This window comes from Xenopus tropicalis, chromosome 2, assembly GCF_000004195.4.
Source record: "Xenopus tropicalis strain Nigerian chromosome 2, UCB_Xtro_10.0, whole genome shotgun sequence".
In the NCBI taxonomy this organism is placed as follows: domain Eukaryota; kingdom Metazoa; phylum Chordata; class Amphibia; order Anura; family Pipidae; genus Xenopus; species Xenopus tropicalis.
This window is the reverse complement of record NC_030678.2, coordinates 77,927,936-77,946,574: the sequence shown is the minus strand read 5'-3', so window position 1 is coordinate 77,946,574 and position 18,639 is coordinate 77,927,936. Positions and strand designations below refer to the sequence as shown.

The 18,639-nt window shown below is 37.6% G+C and overlaps 1 protein-coding gene across 2 annotated transcripts in view; it reads left to right on the top strand.

Annotated features, from left to right (window-relative positions):
- The first annotated feature begins 2,774 nt into the window (after nt 1–2,774).
- Nucleotides 2,775–18,639, top strand: part of sytl1 (synaptotagmin like 1) — a 27,822-nt gene continuing 11,957 nt past the window's right edge. The window contains 8 exon segments of one of the 2 annotated variants that reach the window (NM_001006772.1): nt 2,775–2,804; nt 11,695–11,936; nt 14,851–14,999; nt 15,117–15,195; nt 15,335–15,380; nt 16,438–16,480; nt 18,148–18,203; nt 18,313–18,396. In NM_001006772.1, coding sequence (NP_001006773.1) covers nt 11,791–11,936; nt 14,851–14,999; nt 15,117–15,195; nt 15,335–15,380; nt 16,438–16,480; nt 18,148–18,203; nt 18,313–18,396 — 603 coding nt within the window. In that variant the 5' untranslated portion in view covers nt 2,775–2,804; nt 11,695–11,790. 2 annotated transcript variants of the gene reach the window in all.

Sequence of the window (18,639 nt, the reverse complement as noted above, 5' to 3'; positions counted from 1 at the left end):
TATGCAGCAGAAATTTTTGCCGTAAAAAAAGTTGCGGCAAAAAATGCCCATTGACCCTAATGTATTCTTCATCAACAATACCAATATGGCTGTTTTTCCTGACAAATTGGTTAATTTAAATCCTAATGCTCACAAAATGTGTAGTTTCACCACAAATCCATACCTAAAAAAAAAATCACTCATCACTAGTAAAAGCACATTCCAGCAGGGCAGTATCTGCCTTCTGGGCAGCAGTAGCCATGGACCAGACTTGTCAGACTGCCGAATGGAGATTATCCAGAATATTCATCAATCATTATCGGTTGAAGTTGAATTTTTCTTATAAAAATGTATTTGCTTCTGGACTTCTTCAGTCTCTCGAACGTATTTGCATTATGCTTCATTCCCTCCTTTTTATTTGCTCATTGTGGGGTACATTCCAGTGTTTATGTTGATATAAGGTGATCAGAAAAGGAAACATTTTGTAGAAATTTCTTTCATGGCCACTACTCATGTCAACATATCCTCCCTTTCTTCTCCTCAAAAGGGTAGGGTACTTATAAGCTTTTGCTTGGCAAGGCACTTTTTGATTTTACCTTGTGGCAGTTTATTCCAACATCATAAATAGTGGCCAGGAAAAGAAAATTACATCCACTACAGTTTAGGCTCATGTTTATATTAGTTAGAAATCCCCTTTAAAAAGTTGGCAACTATGCTACATCAGCCATGCATTTGTTTGGACTTTTTTAAAGCATCATTCACACCTATAATTGTTTGCTTGCCCTGATATGTCAGTTCCCGTACCAGTTATTCCCAAGACTAAAGGTGGCCATACACGCACCGATATTATCGTACGAAACCTCGTTTCGTACGATAATCGGTGCGTGTATGGCATGCCGGTGAGTCGACCGATATCGCAGGAAGCTGCTGATATCGGCCGACTCGCCGATCGGACCAGTTTGAAAATTTTGATCGGGCGCCATAGAAGGCGCCTGACCAAAATTCTCCCTTCAGAGCTGAATCGGCAGAAGGAGGTAGAAATCCTATTGTTTCTACCTCCTTACCTGCCGATTCAGCCCTGAACGGTGTGTGGCGGATCTTACGATGTTTCGTGCGACCGATGGTCGTACGAAACATCGTCAGATCGCCACGTGTATGGCCAGCTTAAGTGTTTCTGTGGAGCATCTATTTATGTGGTCTCCAATCCAATCATAGTAGATTTTATGTGATGTTATCTATTATATACAAACCCTCATACATTTAATAACCATCATGTTTGTATTGTGGCTTTTTTATAGGTTTCTTTTGTCTTTTCTCACCCAAAGTTAAAATACTTGCTCAGCTTGTTCTGTTTTATCTTTGTGCTGTCTGAGGTTAAGAGGTTACTATGCCTAGGGCTATAGTTTGCTCCTTTTTACTCAATGAAAAGTCCAGCAACGCATTTACTAAAATGAAGCATCTTCCTCTTTCATTTCTGAAGGAGAATTAAAGGAATAATATTATACAATTATCTCATTAACTGAGCATGGTTTAACAGTACTCTGTTCAATCATTTCATAAAGTAATTTTTTTGCCAAAGAGTAGTGGAAGCTGCTATCTATCTTGTAAGACACATGTTTAGATGGTTATTCACACTGACTGCCCCACTCTTTAGGGGATCGGCAAATAGCTGTTGTCACGAGAATTGACATGTACTCCTGCAGAGTGCATGTGTTTAAGAGCCAAATTACCTGCTTTAAACAGGTAATTCTGCTCTTTGCTCTCATCAGCTGTGAGAATGGCTGCCCCCCAACACATTCTTTAGAAAATACAAGCCCTCTATATAAGGTGATTGTGTGCAGGTCTGGACTGGCAATCTGTAGATTTTGGCAAATGCCAGAAGGGCTGCTGTAAGATGCCATAGACAGTCACTATTAATTGGTTTGTAGGGGGCTGTTTGGGCTCGGTTTATTTAAAATGCCAGGGCCTAATTGTGTGGATAATTATGGGGCTGGAATGGAATGGTGGGGTACACCCCTGGGTAACCCAAAGCAACCAACCAGCAATATGAAAACTGCAGCTTAGACAATTAAAGCAAATGTTTAATTGGCTGCCATGAGTTAGTGCACTTGTACATTATAAAACACGTGTGTACCCATTGAGGAGAAACCTCTGTATTTTATGTAGGTAGGTTGTAGGTTTTGTGTTGTTACAATATACAGAATAGTTTAGACATAAGTGAAGCCAGGGCATAAATAAGGATAGGGCTATAACAGAGATATTTTTGTTAAATATAAACCATTGTGCTAAGCCCAAATTAACATTTAACTATGCATGAATACATAATATATATGTTAGTTGTAGTGTGACTTATTACATTATTTCACCTGGCAGAAATACTTGTTTATAGGGAACACATAACAAGACATCCCAAAGTAATATACAGATGTTGCTACTCTGCTGCAGAGGTAAACTGTACAGTAGCAACAATTATGTGTATACTTTAAATAAGCAGAGACAGATGAACAGATGGAAGGCAAACAATACTTATAAGCAATACATATAAGTTAGCTTATATGGATACAATGTGTAGTTACCTGACAATAGATTTGCGCAAGACCATTTTCTATAAAAATTTTATACAGAATATTCATTGTTTTTAGTATCAGTCAGTAACATTATACTCCAATACATAGCTGTGCAGCCAACTGGGGGTGTGTCAGGCCTGGGGGTGGAGTATATTACAGTGAGTCAGTGTTATAAATAGTGTAAGCACACATTCACATACCTGAACTCAAATAAATAACACCTGCACACTTGGCTTGGATCTGCACAGCCATTAACAGGTAAGCAGCGGGAACAGGGGCCGCATATCCCTTGCTGAAATGACAAGGTTAGAAGCTGGACGCAGAGAGGACATAGTTTGTCACCTGATAGCACCTTCTGGCATTAGTTTAAGTAAATGGAGCCTGATGCCAGCAGAGCAATTGCCTTTTGTGTGAAACTTTGGAAAGTGCTAGTGAAACTGACTGAGGGTGCCACTTTCTTATGTGAATGTGTGTATTGTTACAGACCTAGGAAATATTTTGGCTATTCCTAGTCAGTAAAGAGCAACAGAAAATGTATTTTTACTAATGATTAAAACACAAAGCTGTGCAAAAAGATCCTTTTAAAAAAATGCACAGAATTTGCCAGTCCGTTGTGGCAGTGGCAATAGGCAAAGCAAGACAGCTGGGGTGAATTACGTGGTGATGACTTAGGCCCTGGCATTACCAATCCTCCCTCCCCTGTGACCTGTATACACAAACAATGATATTTTGCAGACAATTTAGTCGCTTTTTCCTTAACCATGCTCATTACACTTAAGTGTTTGTTATGCCACTGAAGTATGGAGCATATACAGGTATACACCATATAACCCTAATACAACAAAAGATCTGAATAATGGGCTTAAAAATGAAGTATGATTTGTTTAAGAAGTATTTATGTGTAGCAGAAATCCATCTCTTTTATCTAATAACAAAAATTCAGTCAGAATGAGATGTATTGTACTTTTGTTTAACACACACATTAAATGACCAAGCTGGGTGTGTCACCAGGACTTTTCTGACCTATTTAGGGATTGGGAGGCCACCTGGCTAATATCTTACAGGCCCAGCTGATAAAATAGTATTTTTCTGTGTCTCATGTGACTTTTCCTTTATGTTACCTGGACATAATATTTCTGCTTCTGGAAAAGACCCATGGTTCCTGTGCTGGTATTTTTTTACGCATTTTTTGTAATGCTGACAGATGGAGGGAGCCTTTCTCGTGTGTTTTTGAAACTGAAAAAGCAAGCTCTTGTGTGCTTGATACTGACAGATGGTGAAAGCTTATTCTGTGTGGGTGAGACAGTGACATACCAGAGGAGCAGCATTCTTTGTAAGCCTGAGGGCTCATACTTCTTGAGTACGTAGGAAATAGAGCCTGAGGGGGAACTTTCTGACACTGATATCACAAGGGTCTCTCATAATATTGTGTATACATATCCATGTCACCCAAGCCAAAGGATCTACACATAAATCTGCAGATGGAGTAGAATATCAGGAGAGTGTGCTAAATATTACCTTATGTTACACAGTTTGTGTGGGACTCACTTGCCTGTTCTGTGTTGAGACCCACAATCATTTATTTTTTTGTTGTTGTGTATGTGTATCTTATTTCTTAAAATAACCTGTCAGCAATACACAAATGCAATGGTCTCAGCACAACAGTGAGTGAGACTAGTGAGGAAGCAAAGAAATAAAAATTGCACCCAAAATGCCCCTTTTGCAAAATATCCATATATAAATATATATACAGGGGCTCATGATGTAGAGCATTAAATGTTATATTTTACTAATTTTGTAAAAAATGTTCAGACCCTGGTTGTGGCCATAACCCCTGTACCTAGGTTCTACCATGTTTTCAGCAACACATTATTGTTGAGCTTTTGCACCATATGACAGTGATGTGCACTAAAATTAGCCATAGTTAGCCACATGTGTTGTCCTCTGGATATTATTGAACTATATTTCTCAACATTTTTCATTAGTTAAAGACTTTAAGTTGGGGATACTTGCTGATGAATGTTGATACAGTCCCTCTATATGTTAATTGCCAATAAGTGGAAAACGTATATTGTCATTGTCCTATAAGCTGTCCTTGTTTTAAAGTGTGTCCAGGCCACACCTTGACTTTCTTATGGAGCACTTGTCCTGTGCGTGAGACACAAGAATTGCATTAGCTATATCCCTGTGCTAAATGCACACTAACAGAAAAATACAGGTTGTATTAAAATATAAGTGCATGTTATGCAATTTAGGAATTCAGTATATAAATAGCTATATGTATTGTTTTATATACAATATAATCTATTTATATACTACTTATTTCTAGATTAACAATTATTTATCAATATATATTTAGCAATTTATGCTTCTACATACTGTATGATCTATCTATTTATCTATCTGTCATCTTCCAGAAATGGTCACTCATTCTTGAAAGAGTTCTAAAATTATTTCAGAAGTTAATTTGTATCCATGGTAGGAATATTTCCGCTTTAATAGTTGCAATGCTGTACAATGTTAATAAAACCTGTGGTTTCCTCTGAAATATAGATAGATTGTAAAAAGCTGCTTTCGTTCTGATTTTCCATGTTCAGTTTCCTGAACTAAAGCTGGGCAATGAAAGTCAATCTAAGCTGCATTACAAGAGATGTAAACTCAAAATAACATTTTGCCCAATAAAAGAAAATGCCATTATAAACAAATGTTAAATAGTTATTTAAATTATTTTTCAATTCCAATTATTATCTTTCTCCCATTGCTGCTTATCACATGAAAAACATACCAACGAGAATCAATTTGAAATGCAATTCAATTCAGAAAAACGTATCTCACTATGTATCCAATAAAAACTCTATTGAAGTCTATGGAAAAAAAACTGGAAATGAATTAGGAGAAAAGTTTTTTCTCTCCAAACTAAACCTCGCCCATGAATTTTCACATGAAAAACCATGAGATACATTTTTCTCACTGAACTGAATCAGGCCCAATGTAGTAGAAGGCAGCTGATCCATTTTGGTTGCCAGAAAGCTGACTTTTGTCACACTATTTTAAAAATAGTATGCTTTCTCTTTAATTTCCTACCCAACAAAGCAGTACCAAGAGTACATATTGATGGCCTCTGCAAAAGGTACTTCTCTTTTTAGAACTTTATTATTATATTCTAACATATACTAAGTATTATTACGTAATGACTAATACAGAATTTACATTAGCAAAAACAAACCACTCAAATAATTCAGTGAGGAACATATGAGTGCATTTTTGAGTAGGGGTAAATTACAGCTAGAAACCAAAGGATATAAAACACTGTAATTTGGGGTATATATAAAGTACCACAAAGTGGTTATTTATTGGACAATTAATACAGTTGTGTGTATGACTTTATGTGAAAATTAGCATAATCTTTTTACAAAAATGTGTTGCTTTCAGTTGTCAGTATGGTAGCCATACTATAAAACCTGTCTGCAAATTATGAAATTATTAGTTATGATACAGTGGCACAGGTTCTAAAACAGCTTATCCACATGGGTAACAATAACCTGTTAAATGTTAACTTTAAGGGCTTGGCTACATGGGCGTTGTAAATTGCTCTAGCCAGTCACCACTTTTCTTTTAAAGTCTCACAGGAGCCAGACAGGTTGTTGGGCAGGACTTATACATTTATATTAAAGAGAGAAAGGAATTGCCAGCACTTGTACTAACCTGTGCTGTAGTGTCAGCCAGGTGCTAAAAGCCAGCTTTTAGTCTAACTTACATGCTGCAGTTGACCAGTTGCTAAATCAACCATACGATTTGGCATATCATGTGGTCTAAACTACATTCTGAAGTTATTGAGGATATGTCTATCTTACATTCAGGAGTTGACTATTCACTTGAAGCAACCATATACAATCTCTTTATACTACATTCTGGAACTGATGAGGATATGCCAGCTCTTAGTCTAACCTACATTTTGGAGTTGACCAGCTGCCATTATTTGTCCACAAAGAGAAATACAATAATTAGCAGCATATGGTTTCAGCCTGTCTATTGATTTGGGTATATATACAATGTTTGAGAAAGGGGTGCCTGTGCAAGAAGAAATCCACAACTTCAAAATACATGCAGATCAATGAAGCACAGCACTCCCATCATCGTTTGCATTGCTCTTTAATGAGGCACGTAGCGCTCAGATGGTTATAACAGACAGCAACATTAATGTTTCGGAAGCATCCACTCCCTTTGTCAAGCATAAAGTACCTGATTAACCCACCTGGGTTTTAATAGAACATCATCAGTCACGTGATCTTATCACAAGTCCTATCCAATAAGGCAAAAAATATATACCATTATGGTCTATGGAACAAGACACATTAGTGAACACCTTCTTAGCATATACACAATAAGTCCAAAATTACAATATAGCCCCAGTGACTAAAATCCTTTTTAGCCTGGGCTGGTCCTTTTCTCTAAAAAACACTACCATCTGTGTGTGTTTTTAGAGAAAAAGGGGATTCCTAACAAATTAGCACCTAGAAGTGATTTTCATTTTTCTTCTCCTGTATTGGGAATGCAATGGTTAAACCTTCAACTAGTATAGTCATCATTCTGTAGTTACATGAATATGGCAGTAAATAATCAAAAATTATACAATTTTTCTCAAAACTTTTAAAAAATCACTTTCTAGAGGAAGCACTTTATTTGTCTTCCACTGCATCAACCAACCCTTGACCTATGTACCTTTTCTCTCTCTCTCAGGGCCGGAACTAGGGGTTGGCAGAACAGACAGTTGCCTAAAGTGCATCTCCCTGGGTGGAGAAGGTTTGCAGCCATTGGGAAGGTATTGCTGCAACCACCACAGGCAGGGGACTGAGGTCAAGAGGAGGTACCTGCCTTGGGTGCAAGTACCTCTTGGTCCACTACTGCCCTCCTTATTTTGTTTCTTTCTGTCTTCTTTGCCTAATAGATAGTAAGCTCTACAGGACAGAGACCTCATCGCCACTGTGTATTCAAACTCCTAGCACAAGTATTTATTTTCACTTATTATTAATTTAAATAAATTAAATAATAGTCCAATATATAATAACTATACCCCTGTTTATGTTTACGCCTTGTAAAGCATTGTGCATATTTGTGGTATTATATAAATACCATACAATACAAAATAAACTTTTGTCCTAATTTCCACCCAAAATGCCCTTTACACTGCACTTGCTATCTTTAGCCCACCTAAAGGTGGTAGCATCATAGGCTGGACACCTATGTACTACAAAATTAGGGCTTTAGCACATATAATTTATATCAGTGCAACACAAATGTGTCAATCAGAACTTCCAAGAAATGTGATGGGTCCTGTAAATATCAATTAAAAGAGACATGGACAGGCAAATTTTTTACTTGTACCACTGGGGAACCCCATCTCCTGTTACAGTCTTACATAATCATATACTGTGTATGGGGCTGCCATAAAAAAACTTGGGGCCCCAGACAAGTTACAAATTATTTGTCTGCAGCCCTCCCATGAATACTAGTGTGTAGAAACAAACATTTTGGCCCTTGTATGCTTTACACTAGTGATCCCCAACCAGTGGCTCATGAGCAACATATTGCTCACCACCCCTTTGATGTTGCTCGCAGTGGCCTCAAAGTAGGTGCCTATTTTTTACATTTGTGGCTTGCAAACAAGTTTTGGAAGCCCAAAGACACAGTTTTACTCCTAGCAGAGCCTCCTGCAGGTTAACAGTCCATTGTGGGCTACAAAATAGCCAATCACAGTCCTTATTTGGCATCCTCAAAGAACCTTTTTTCGTGTTTGTGTGGCTCACCAACACTTTTTACATCTGAGTGTGGCTCACAAGCAAAAGTTTGGGGATCCCTGCTCCACACAAAAGAACAACTAGAAGTTATGCAGGTTTTGCTAGGACAATAGGTTGAACTTGATGGATGTGGTGTTTTTTTCAACCCAGCTAGTATGATACAAACTCATAAACCATTTTAATGAAAAGCAGGCTTATAACAATAAAGGAAACACACCCAGGAACTGTGGGGGGATTTCAATTGATAAGCAGCTGCAATATATGTTTATTGAAAATGTCTTGTTCCCAAATTCTAGGGGCCCAATATTCTTGCTGTGGGGCCTAATAACTATGCATTCCAATGTTTAAAAGCTTATATAATTCAGTAAACAGATCACAATATAAACAGTTGATGTTACTCAATAATAAGTAGCTCATATAAATAGTTAAATTAATTATTGTGCTAATAAGTCAGTCCTTTGGGGGTCAATATAATTTACATTAGATCATTTACAATGGGGGTCAGTGAATTGTGCCCTAAGTATAAATACACACCAGTCTGTCCCTGTCACACTGCTCGGCATTGTCATTGCTTGAAAAGTTACATTACATAAAGTTATGTAAGTTTTTATGTAAGTTTCAGAAGTTTCTTGGTAAGTTATGGAAGTTTGTAGGTAAGTTACAGAAGTTTCTAATTGAGTTACAGAAGTTTCTAGGTATGTCACATATGTTTTTATGTAAGTTACGTAAATTATGTATGTTTTAGCATGCCCTTTTATATAAGTTTGTGCCATACACCCGGGCTCTCTTCTGGTCAATACTTCACCAGGTCTAGGATACAGTCCCCACTGTACCCCCTTTGATGGTGGCCCTGACTGTATACATATCATTGGCTCAATAAAATCTCATAAAGATCTATTTCCTGGGTCATGCTGACATTTAAATACCTAATTGTATGCAGCGTAGTAAAAAGCATATATGCTGTCTGAATCTCAGCTCTCCTTTTGTGAACGGAAAAAATTAAAAACAGAGGTTTAACTATAAACAATGCAGACCCTTCAGTTGCTGGAGGACCAGGAATAATAGGGGGACCAGAAGAGCACTGACTTATAAGGAGTTACAATTTAAATGTATGAAAAATGTCTTACCCCCAATGTTTAGGTGACCCTAAAATGATATTGCTGCTGGGCCAAGTAACTAGTAACTAGTGGCGTCACTGAATACAAATCAGCATTTTGTGTGTTTACTTACAGTGTTTTAACTGTTTTAACTGAGTACATTAAAACACTCAGTTTTAATGTAACATCGTTTTATCATAAATATACTGTTTGCATAAGTATTTAATCCCCACACTTTAACCTTATGCAGCAATAACAGATAAGCTAAGTAATTACTAACATTTTTGGCCCATTCATCCAGGCAGATATGCTCTAGTTGTTCCGGTTAGGCAGGTTACACATATGCACTCCAATACTGCCGCAGATTTTCAGTTTGACTGAGATCAGGGCTTTGTCTAAGCTGTATGTAGGATGTTCAGCTTTTTGTTGTTGAGCCATTCCAATGTTACTTTGGCTTTGTGTTTTGGATTATTGTCCCGGGCAACATGTTAAAACAGAAAGAAGAATGGATGGTGAAAAATTCAGGGAAAAGCTGCAAGAGAAACTATTGCTGTCTACTAAAGACTGAGCAAAAGTTTATTTTTCAGTAGGACAATTACATTTTAAGGCCATAATCTGAGAGTGTGCACTCAAACCCCTAAACTTAGTCCAACAAGGAAGCAAATGTGTCTGGAAGAATGGACTGAAATCTCTCCTGAACAAATCAGAAATGTAATATATACTCTCCCCAAACAAGTTAAAGAACGTCAACCCCAATGATAATTTTTTTCCTAATAAAAGAAAACATAATTCCAAGCAACTTTAGAATGTGAATTCACTGAAAATTTGTATTGCTTTAAAATGTAATTGCTATTGGAAGTAGCATTTGCTGAACTCCTGGTTGTTACTTTTTAAACAATGTTGCAAAGGTCAGTCTCCTCCAGCAAGAGAAGTGTGTCAGGCTGCTGCCTTGTGTTACATGGTTTCAAATGCCAGAGCGACCAGGGAAGAGAATATAAAAGGACAGGCAAACACTACTTCTAATAGCAATTATATATACAAATAAGTCAAAAAACATTGAATACATGTTTTCTTTTATTAGGCAAAAAATTACATTTTGGGGTTGACTTGTCCTTTAAATCTACAAAATATAAATGCTAATATGTGGCAAAAAGCCTTACATCTTTGAGGGGTTCTGTCAAAAACATCATCTAATTTGTTTATATATGCCTGAAGAGGTTTATATAGCCCATGTTTACATGGTAGCATTGGGTATACGAAAAGCTCTTCCACAGAAACCAGCATCAGGACCCACAATCGATGATGAAATGCAAGAATGCAAAGAGAATATTCCGTGATATGGGAAAACTAAACCTAATGGCGAGGCTGGATAGGCAGCCCAATTCTATGCCTCATTCAAAAGGTCATAAATAAATTCAATACAATCCAAGATTCTCCATACATTGCACAAGGATATGTGCTGTTTCCTTATTTCTATTTTTTAGTGGTGCTGTTTTTTCTATTATTTCAAGTACCTTAAAGATGCAGTATACATCCAATGAACGGGGCTTGTGTTAAACATACTATTGCCTATTGTTTTAGCCATGAAAAATATATTACTTTATACTGGGTCACATATATGTGTCACCTACATTTTTCAGAATTAAGTACATGATGTGCTACCCAGTTATATAAATACAAGCCTGCGTTGGGCAGACTGATCATTTCTATGTGCATATATATTATTCTAATATTGTAGATAAAAAGTGGCTTAAATCAGTGTTTTCTTTTTGGGTGGGGTATATTAAATCTTTAAATGTCATACATGGCTGCAATAGTATGTCTTAACACCATTTGGCCCTCGTTTGCCAGCATTCTGAGGGCTGTTGTATGGTTAACCCATTTATTACTAGAAACCTGTTACTCATCATTTCCTACCTCTGGTTTGCTATTTGTGCTAAGCCACATCCTGTATAAGTACATAGAGCAACCTGCACAAATGCACAGATATTGTGTATGTTTATTGTTGTTCTTTGTAGAGTCTCATGTGGAGCTATTATGTGTGTTTTTTTTTATTAAGTGTTTCAATTGCTTTATTATATGTTTCTATATATCTTTGGAATATATTTTTGGTATCATATGGCATATTATTATTTGTATGTAAGGTATTATTATACCATGTATGTGTATTGTATGTGTCAGCTTTATGTGGCATCCAGAAACTGGCAGACAGATACAAGAAGGTATACTATAAGTATTAATTTCTTTTTGCAGGTGCCTGGAGCATATCTTTGCCTGACTGAGAGGTGGAATAGGACTTGTGCACTATAAGTATGAGAAGCATGTGATCTTGCTGCAATCAAAGCTGTAATGATCCCATGTGGGGAAACAATGGATCTGGGGGAGAATGGGGACCTTCTGGACCTAAGTTTTCTCACAGGAGAAGAACAACTAATGATAGTACAAGTACTAGAGCGAGACACAGAGCTAAAGGCAAAAGAAGATCAGCGGATAAAGTAAGACACATAGCAACTTGTTCTTAAATGAGACTAGAAGTAATAAGCTGATGTATTGCAAGCATTTGTAAGATAAACACTATGGGGGTGATTTATCTACGTTAGAATTTTAGTTTTGTTGCGCTAAAACATGCAAGATTCAAATTATGGTTCAGAAACGCAAATGCCTGATGTTGATTAAAACCTAAATGTAAAACATTGGCATCTAAAGGCTTGTGAGATTATGTAGAAGTCTATGGGGTTGTCCTAACCAAAGTTCTAGCCAAAGTTAAGCCATACTTTCAATTCAGGATCTTCCCATTTTTTTTGAGGTTTTCCATTTTTTTCAAGTTTTTTCTAGCTTCTATACAAATTCGAGTTATTCGAGTTTTTAATTTAAATGAGTTTTCCATGTTAATAAATAAGCAAGTATTCAAGTTTTTTTTTTTTAAATGTGAGTTTATCTGAAGTAGAAAAAAACTCACTAGAAAATTGATAAATAAGCCCATATATTTTACCAAGCAGTAAGGGCTAGCTCAGCAGATCTCAGATATATGAGTTAGACTGAAATGTGATGAAATGCATCATTTTTGTTTTTTCTTCCAGAATTGATCAGTTTAAGGGCTGTAGCCTTGGTTCAACAAAATATAAATGGGGCACATACAAATATATTATGCATATATGTTATATATCAGTAAAAACAGAAGGAATGTGCCTACTACTAGTATAGGATCACTACTATATTTGCACATTAAAAAATTGTCTGGCTACCCAAAGCTGCCAGACAAATGTTTATTTAGGTCACAACTACTTTTTGACCATTCTGCCATGACCACATTCACTCATAGTCACAACCACAAAGTTCCATTTAATAATAAACATTAAATATATCTGTTATATTTTATGGCTGCTGGCACTGCTGCTGTCAACCCAAGCAGCTCCCCTACAGCATAATTCTGGGGCAGATGAGCTGAAAAATAGGGACGTAATTGAGTCAATGACTTGAGGGGTCGCCTCAGTATGGAGACATTTTACCCCAGCGTAACAAGGTCCTGAAACTAGGGCATGTCCCTTTGAAATGGTGACTGATTATAACTTTATACTAGTACTACCCATACTTTCCACTGTTTTCCAAAGCCTATGCACAGTACTTTGCATTATAGGATGTGCAGTATAGGATCAGCAGATAGACAGACTTTACAGGTAAAGGCTGTATGTATTTTTCCTGTTTACAGGTAGAGCCCTGACTAGCTACTCATTAGTGATGTGCAGGTCAGAAAACACTCAACCAACACTCAACCCACTCGACCCTAACCCACAAAACCTTAACCCACACCCAACCCTAACCAGCAAAATGTTACCAATGTAGGACCTGCATCCAACCTGTACCCAAATCTTTCGTCTCTGTATGGTACTTCTGTGTGTACTTAAGGTAACAAGGCAGGAAAACTTTGTGAGCAGAGGAAGAGTATACTTGCCTAGTCTGACCCACACCCAAACCCACAATAGTCGCTCAAACCTTAAACTTAACCCATCTGACCTGAGGGTAAATCCACAAGTCATGTGGGCTGTGGGTCAACCCGCACATCACTACTACTCATATCCTACTGTGTTTTTGGACAAAGACAATTAAGACACTCTCAGTGTTCATTAATAAGAGACCAGAAAGGATCTATGAGAATCTCCAATAAGGTGCCATTTTAAAGTCTGTGGTCTTTTTTAGCCCACACTAAAACCATGCACCATGTATTATTCCCCATTGTTTATATAATTAGAGTTTTTTTATTTATTTATTTATTTTAAATCACTTTAAATCACTTAAAAGTGGTGGTTCCTCTTTAAGTTACCTTTTAGTTTACCCTACTCTTTACAACTTTGCAATTGGTTTTCATTAGTTATTTTTTCTATAGTTTTTGTAAGCAGTGGCATAAGTAGTGTGCACAGGCCCCCCCTGCAAAAAATTATTCAGAGAGGCCCAGAGCACAAAGATCCCTACTAGGGCCCCGACCACCCACACCTTGTGGAGTCTCCAGGGTCTTCCACCCACTTCTATCCACACTCACAATTAGATGAGTGGCTGAGGAGGAGGGAGTTCTTCACTGCTATAGAGATCCTGCAGTCCGGGGCCCCCTGTGAGCACGGGGTCTGCTTCCACAGTCTGTGAGGCTACAATTTTATTGTTATTGCTACATTTTATTCTTTATCTTTCTATTCTGTCCCTCTCCTATTCAGTTCCCCATCTTTCATTTAAAGATTGCATGGTTGATAGGGTAAATAAGGCCCTAGCAACCAGATAGCTGCTAAAATACCAAACTAGAGCTGCAGGAAAAAGCCAAATAACTGAAAACCCATAAAAGATAAAACAGACCAATTGCAAATTGACTCAGAATAGCAATATCTACATCATATTGAAAGTTAATTTAAAGGTGAACAACCCCTATGCCACTAAAGTTAGAGCCACAATAAATGTACTTACCATCCTCTTGTGCAATCATCCACCTCCATTTCCAGGATTCTGCAACACCCTAGATTGGATGGTTGTGCTACAGGTTCATGGAAGAAATGCTAGGGAAATATGGGGGCGGTGCTAATGTTAATGCCATAGGGATGCTTCCATGAAAAGTCCTCTACTATTAAAATAACACATTTTGCTATGATAGTGATATACAGGCATGTACCTATCTAAACTGCACAGGTTGGCACATCAATCACAATACCTAAATGTTGCTGCATAAAGAATTCTGTAGCTGGAGTGACATATAGCCAACATAAAAAATGCTAGAAGTAATAACAGTATTTCTTTTTTCAGCTGCAGTCAGACTGATCAATTTGGACTGACAAAGTTACCTTTAGGTCTGGGCCGTACATCTCAAAATTCTCTAAAAGGCGTAAAAATCAAAGTTGCAATCACTACTTCTGTCTCCTCCTCCTTTAGGAAGCTGCGGTCTACTCTTCCAGACAAGAAAGCATTCAAACGTCTGTCAGGGGAATGGTTCTGTGATGTGAGGGCTACACGTCCTTGGGGACAGACAGGTGGTGTTGACATAGTGAGGGCATCAATTAGAAGGAAAAAAAAGGTCAGAGGTAGGTCCTAAAACCATTCCCATATCCTTAAGTTCCTGTGCATTAATCTTGAAAATAATATCTTACTGTAAGTGTCACAAACTAAGAAGTAACTAGATTAAATTATACTTATTCCAGGTGAATGCGACATAAACTGGGACCAAGATGAGAATGAAGAAAGGGAAGGACCAGAAGAAACATGTGCACCTGTCAAAATGTAAGACATGGGGTATACAATAGGCAAAGGTGATAATATGCTGTTAGAGATGGCACAGAGCAATGTGATTAATTGTCACCATTTCTTACCAAGTATACATTTATTTCAACTTGTGCTTTATCTATGTCCTTTGCCACAGATCATCCAGTGAATCCCTTCCAGATCGCCTCTCCAGTGATGCACAGGTACATGTCCTTAAGCAACAAACCATGGCATACCTACCTCAAGAACTAGTTCTTCTACTGAAGCCCTGGCTAACACTAATTTTATCCTCCACTGCCCTCATTAATGTAGCTACCCCAGTAGCAATTAGGAGTCCTTTTGTGCAAGGACTTTTGTGCAATTCAGAAATGGCATGATATGGACAGATGTACGTGATTATCAATGAAGACCTGGTGAGAATAGTGAGAATTCTTCCTGTACTCGGTGGTTTATTAATAGATGTACTTGTATATTGCACAATAATATATATATATATATATATATATATATATATATCCTACTAACCGGCCTCCCAGACTCCCACCTCTCTCCCCTGCAATCAATCTTAAACTCTGCTGCCAGGATCCTCCTGCTCTCTCCTAAGAGGGATCCTGCTCAGCCTCAATTAAGCTCACTAGCATGGCTGCCTGTCAAGCAAAGGATAGCTTACAAAATCCTTCTGATGACATTCAAAGCTCTTCACTCCCCTGCTCCTCACTACATTTCTTCACTGGTCTCCCTACATGTTCCTGGTCGTCTCCTCCGCTCCTCTCAGAGCCTCCGTCTCTTTACACCATCCACACCCACTGCGCTCTCTGGTCTTAAACCTTTCTATCTCGCTGCTCCTTACCTCTGGAACTCTATCCCTGAATCCCTCCGTAGGGAACACTCACCCACTCTCTTTAAGAAAAAACTCAGCTGTTACCTTCTGGAGCACTAAGACATTATTTTGCCCAGTCCTGCGCTTAAGGGCAAATGCCCATACCTGGTGCACTCTTACCTTCCAGTTTGTGCCTGTATGTTACCCAACCACTCAGATTGTAAGCTCTACGGGGCAGGGACCTCCTTCCTACTGTGTCTCATACCACATGGCACTTATATATATATATACATATATGTATTTATTGTATTTATTTATTATATCACTCATCCTCCCTGTGTGTAATTTTGTATTCTGTAAGACTGTACCCTTGTGGCGCTTTATAAATAAAGTTATACATACATACATTATATATAAAATTTGATTAATTTTTGTTGTAGGATTGGAGCAGCTCAAAGGAAGATGTGGGGGGAGACACAACAGGTCAGTCAAGCTTCCATCTCTCTACATTTTTATATAAACTTTTTTTTGACCATTTAAAAAGGTTGGGCAGGCTTAAAGGGGTTTATCACCTTCCAAACATTTTATAATTTCAATTGTTTTCTAACAGTTCATCAGAAATAACTTTTTCAGGTTTTTTTTTACTAGATATAAGGGTAGTGGACAAATCTTCAGAAGAAAGCTTTCCCCTCCACGTACTGTACCTTTAGATAGCCACATTACTCACAGCAATCTGGCTTAATTGCAGGTAATTGCCTTCTTTCACATTTTCATGCGATTAAGCCGGATTGCTGTGAGTAATGAGTTTTATGTACAGTAATACGAAGGTGGGCGAAGGGGAAGGCATTTTCAGGAGAATAGTCACCCGCGGTAACGACAAATCTCCCATGTGCCAGCCCTTCCAAAGGCATGGTACTCCACATTACTTGAGAAACCACTTTAATGTAATATGTTTCAGAAAACCACAGGTCAAAGGTAAACAGATCACACACCTGCAGTTAGTTTCTATACTTGTCTCAATGGGGGCATGTCAGGGGACTCCCATCAATCTCCCATGAGCACGCCCTTGCAATGCTGCACACAGAAAAGATGCATATCTCTGCTCTCGATTAAAGTGTACCCTTCCTTTCCCTTAGAAATGTTGTCATGCCTTGTGGCTAAGAATCTAGCCCATTGTTTATAGTACTGTGGCCTACAGGGCCCTTATACATATGTTTGTTGATACAAAATAAGAATCCTAAAGAAAAACAGCTGTAGTGTTAAAGCTGATTCTACTGAATCCAAATGCCTGGCTGAACTGAATTTAAACCCTTAAAATCACTTGACTTAGTACATGTAACATTGGAAACTGATGATGAAACAGATTTTATTCAGGAATTTCACTAATTAGGATTTAGTTTGACATTTGGGTTTAATTCTTCATGGAAGATTCAGTATTTGGCCAAATCCATAAAAAGTGGATTCAGTTATCTCTAGTTATAGCATGCTGTTTTAAAGCAATGGGAGGGAAAACTGCTAAGAATTATTTATTTTGAATAAAACAGTAAATGTACATAATAAAAGGGCATCTGAAGGAAGATAATATAAGCAGGACTGGAGTGGAGAAGTGGAGCAGGAAAGTTAAAAATTCCCATAATGCTTTATAGGAGGAGTCCCCTAGCAGTAGATGTTGAGTTGGACATCTGTAGATCATGCAGCCTTGAATTACACACAAATAGTTCCATTAGATTACTCATCTGGGTGTATTCCCATTACTCAGATTTTAAACAAAAAAGTTGTATAGTTGAAATTAAACAATTGTTTTCTGTAATGCAACAAGTAGACCCCATATCAGTATATTCTGGGCATTCCTGATTTATGAAACGCATTCTGGAAAAACACACTCTGATTCAGCAGCACATGAGTCTGGTTCCTTTCTCCCTGTAGGATTTTGAAAAGTTCCTTACTATAGATAAATTCTTATTAATCTTCCTGTAAATCAGACTCCACAATTTAGAATAGTGCACGTTATTGCAGCAGCAGCAGATCAGTGTCATAGAACATTAATATTGCTAAGCTATCTGATAAAGATAGATTAACCCCAGTTATAGAGTGCATTTAGTAGACTTATTCTAGCATTATACCATTTCATCATTTCCTTGTCCCTGCAGATGGAAAGAACAGTATGGAAGATATAAATTTATCCCCAGTTAATGGCACGATTACAGTAAGTAGATTTGAGCAGATTTGAACACAGGCCTAGTGTGCGCTGGAAGTTGTTTGATAGAATGTGCTGATCATCACCTGATTAAAAACACAACACATTTGCCTTTCAGAGTGGAGATACTAATGGGGAAATCCTAGAAGGAAAAGAGAACCTCAATGACAGCCCACCAGTTCCACGCCTGACAAATAATTCTGTGAGAAAATGGTCCTATTGTCATTCTGTGGCAAACCTGTTTCACATATGTTGTGTCTTTCTTATAGTTCCAATATCCTGCAGCAGAGAACACAAATATCATTAATTTGCTTTTACTGTAGATTGCATAGTTTTTAGATAAAATGTATCTGCATGGTGATCTTTTGTTTTTTTCCACACTGGAAAAGTATGTAAAAGTGGGAAAGTAACTAGTTTTTTTAATTCTGTTTTACAAAAATCAGAA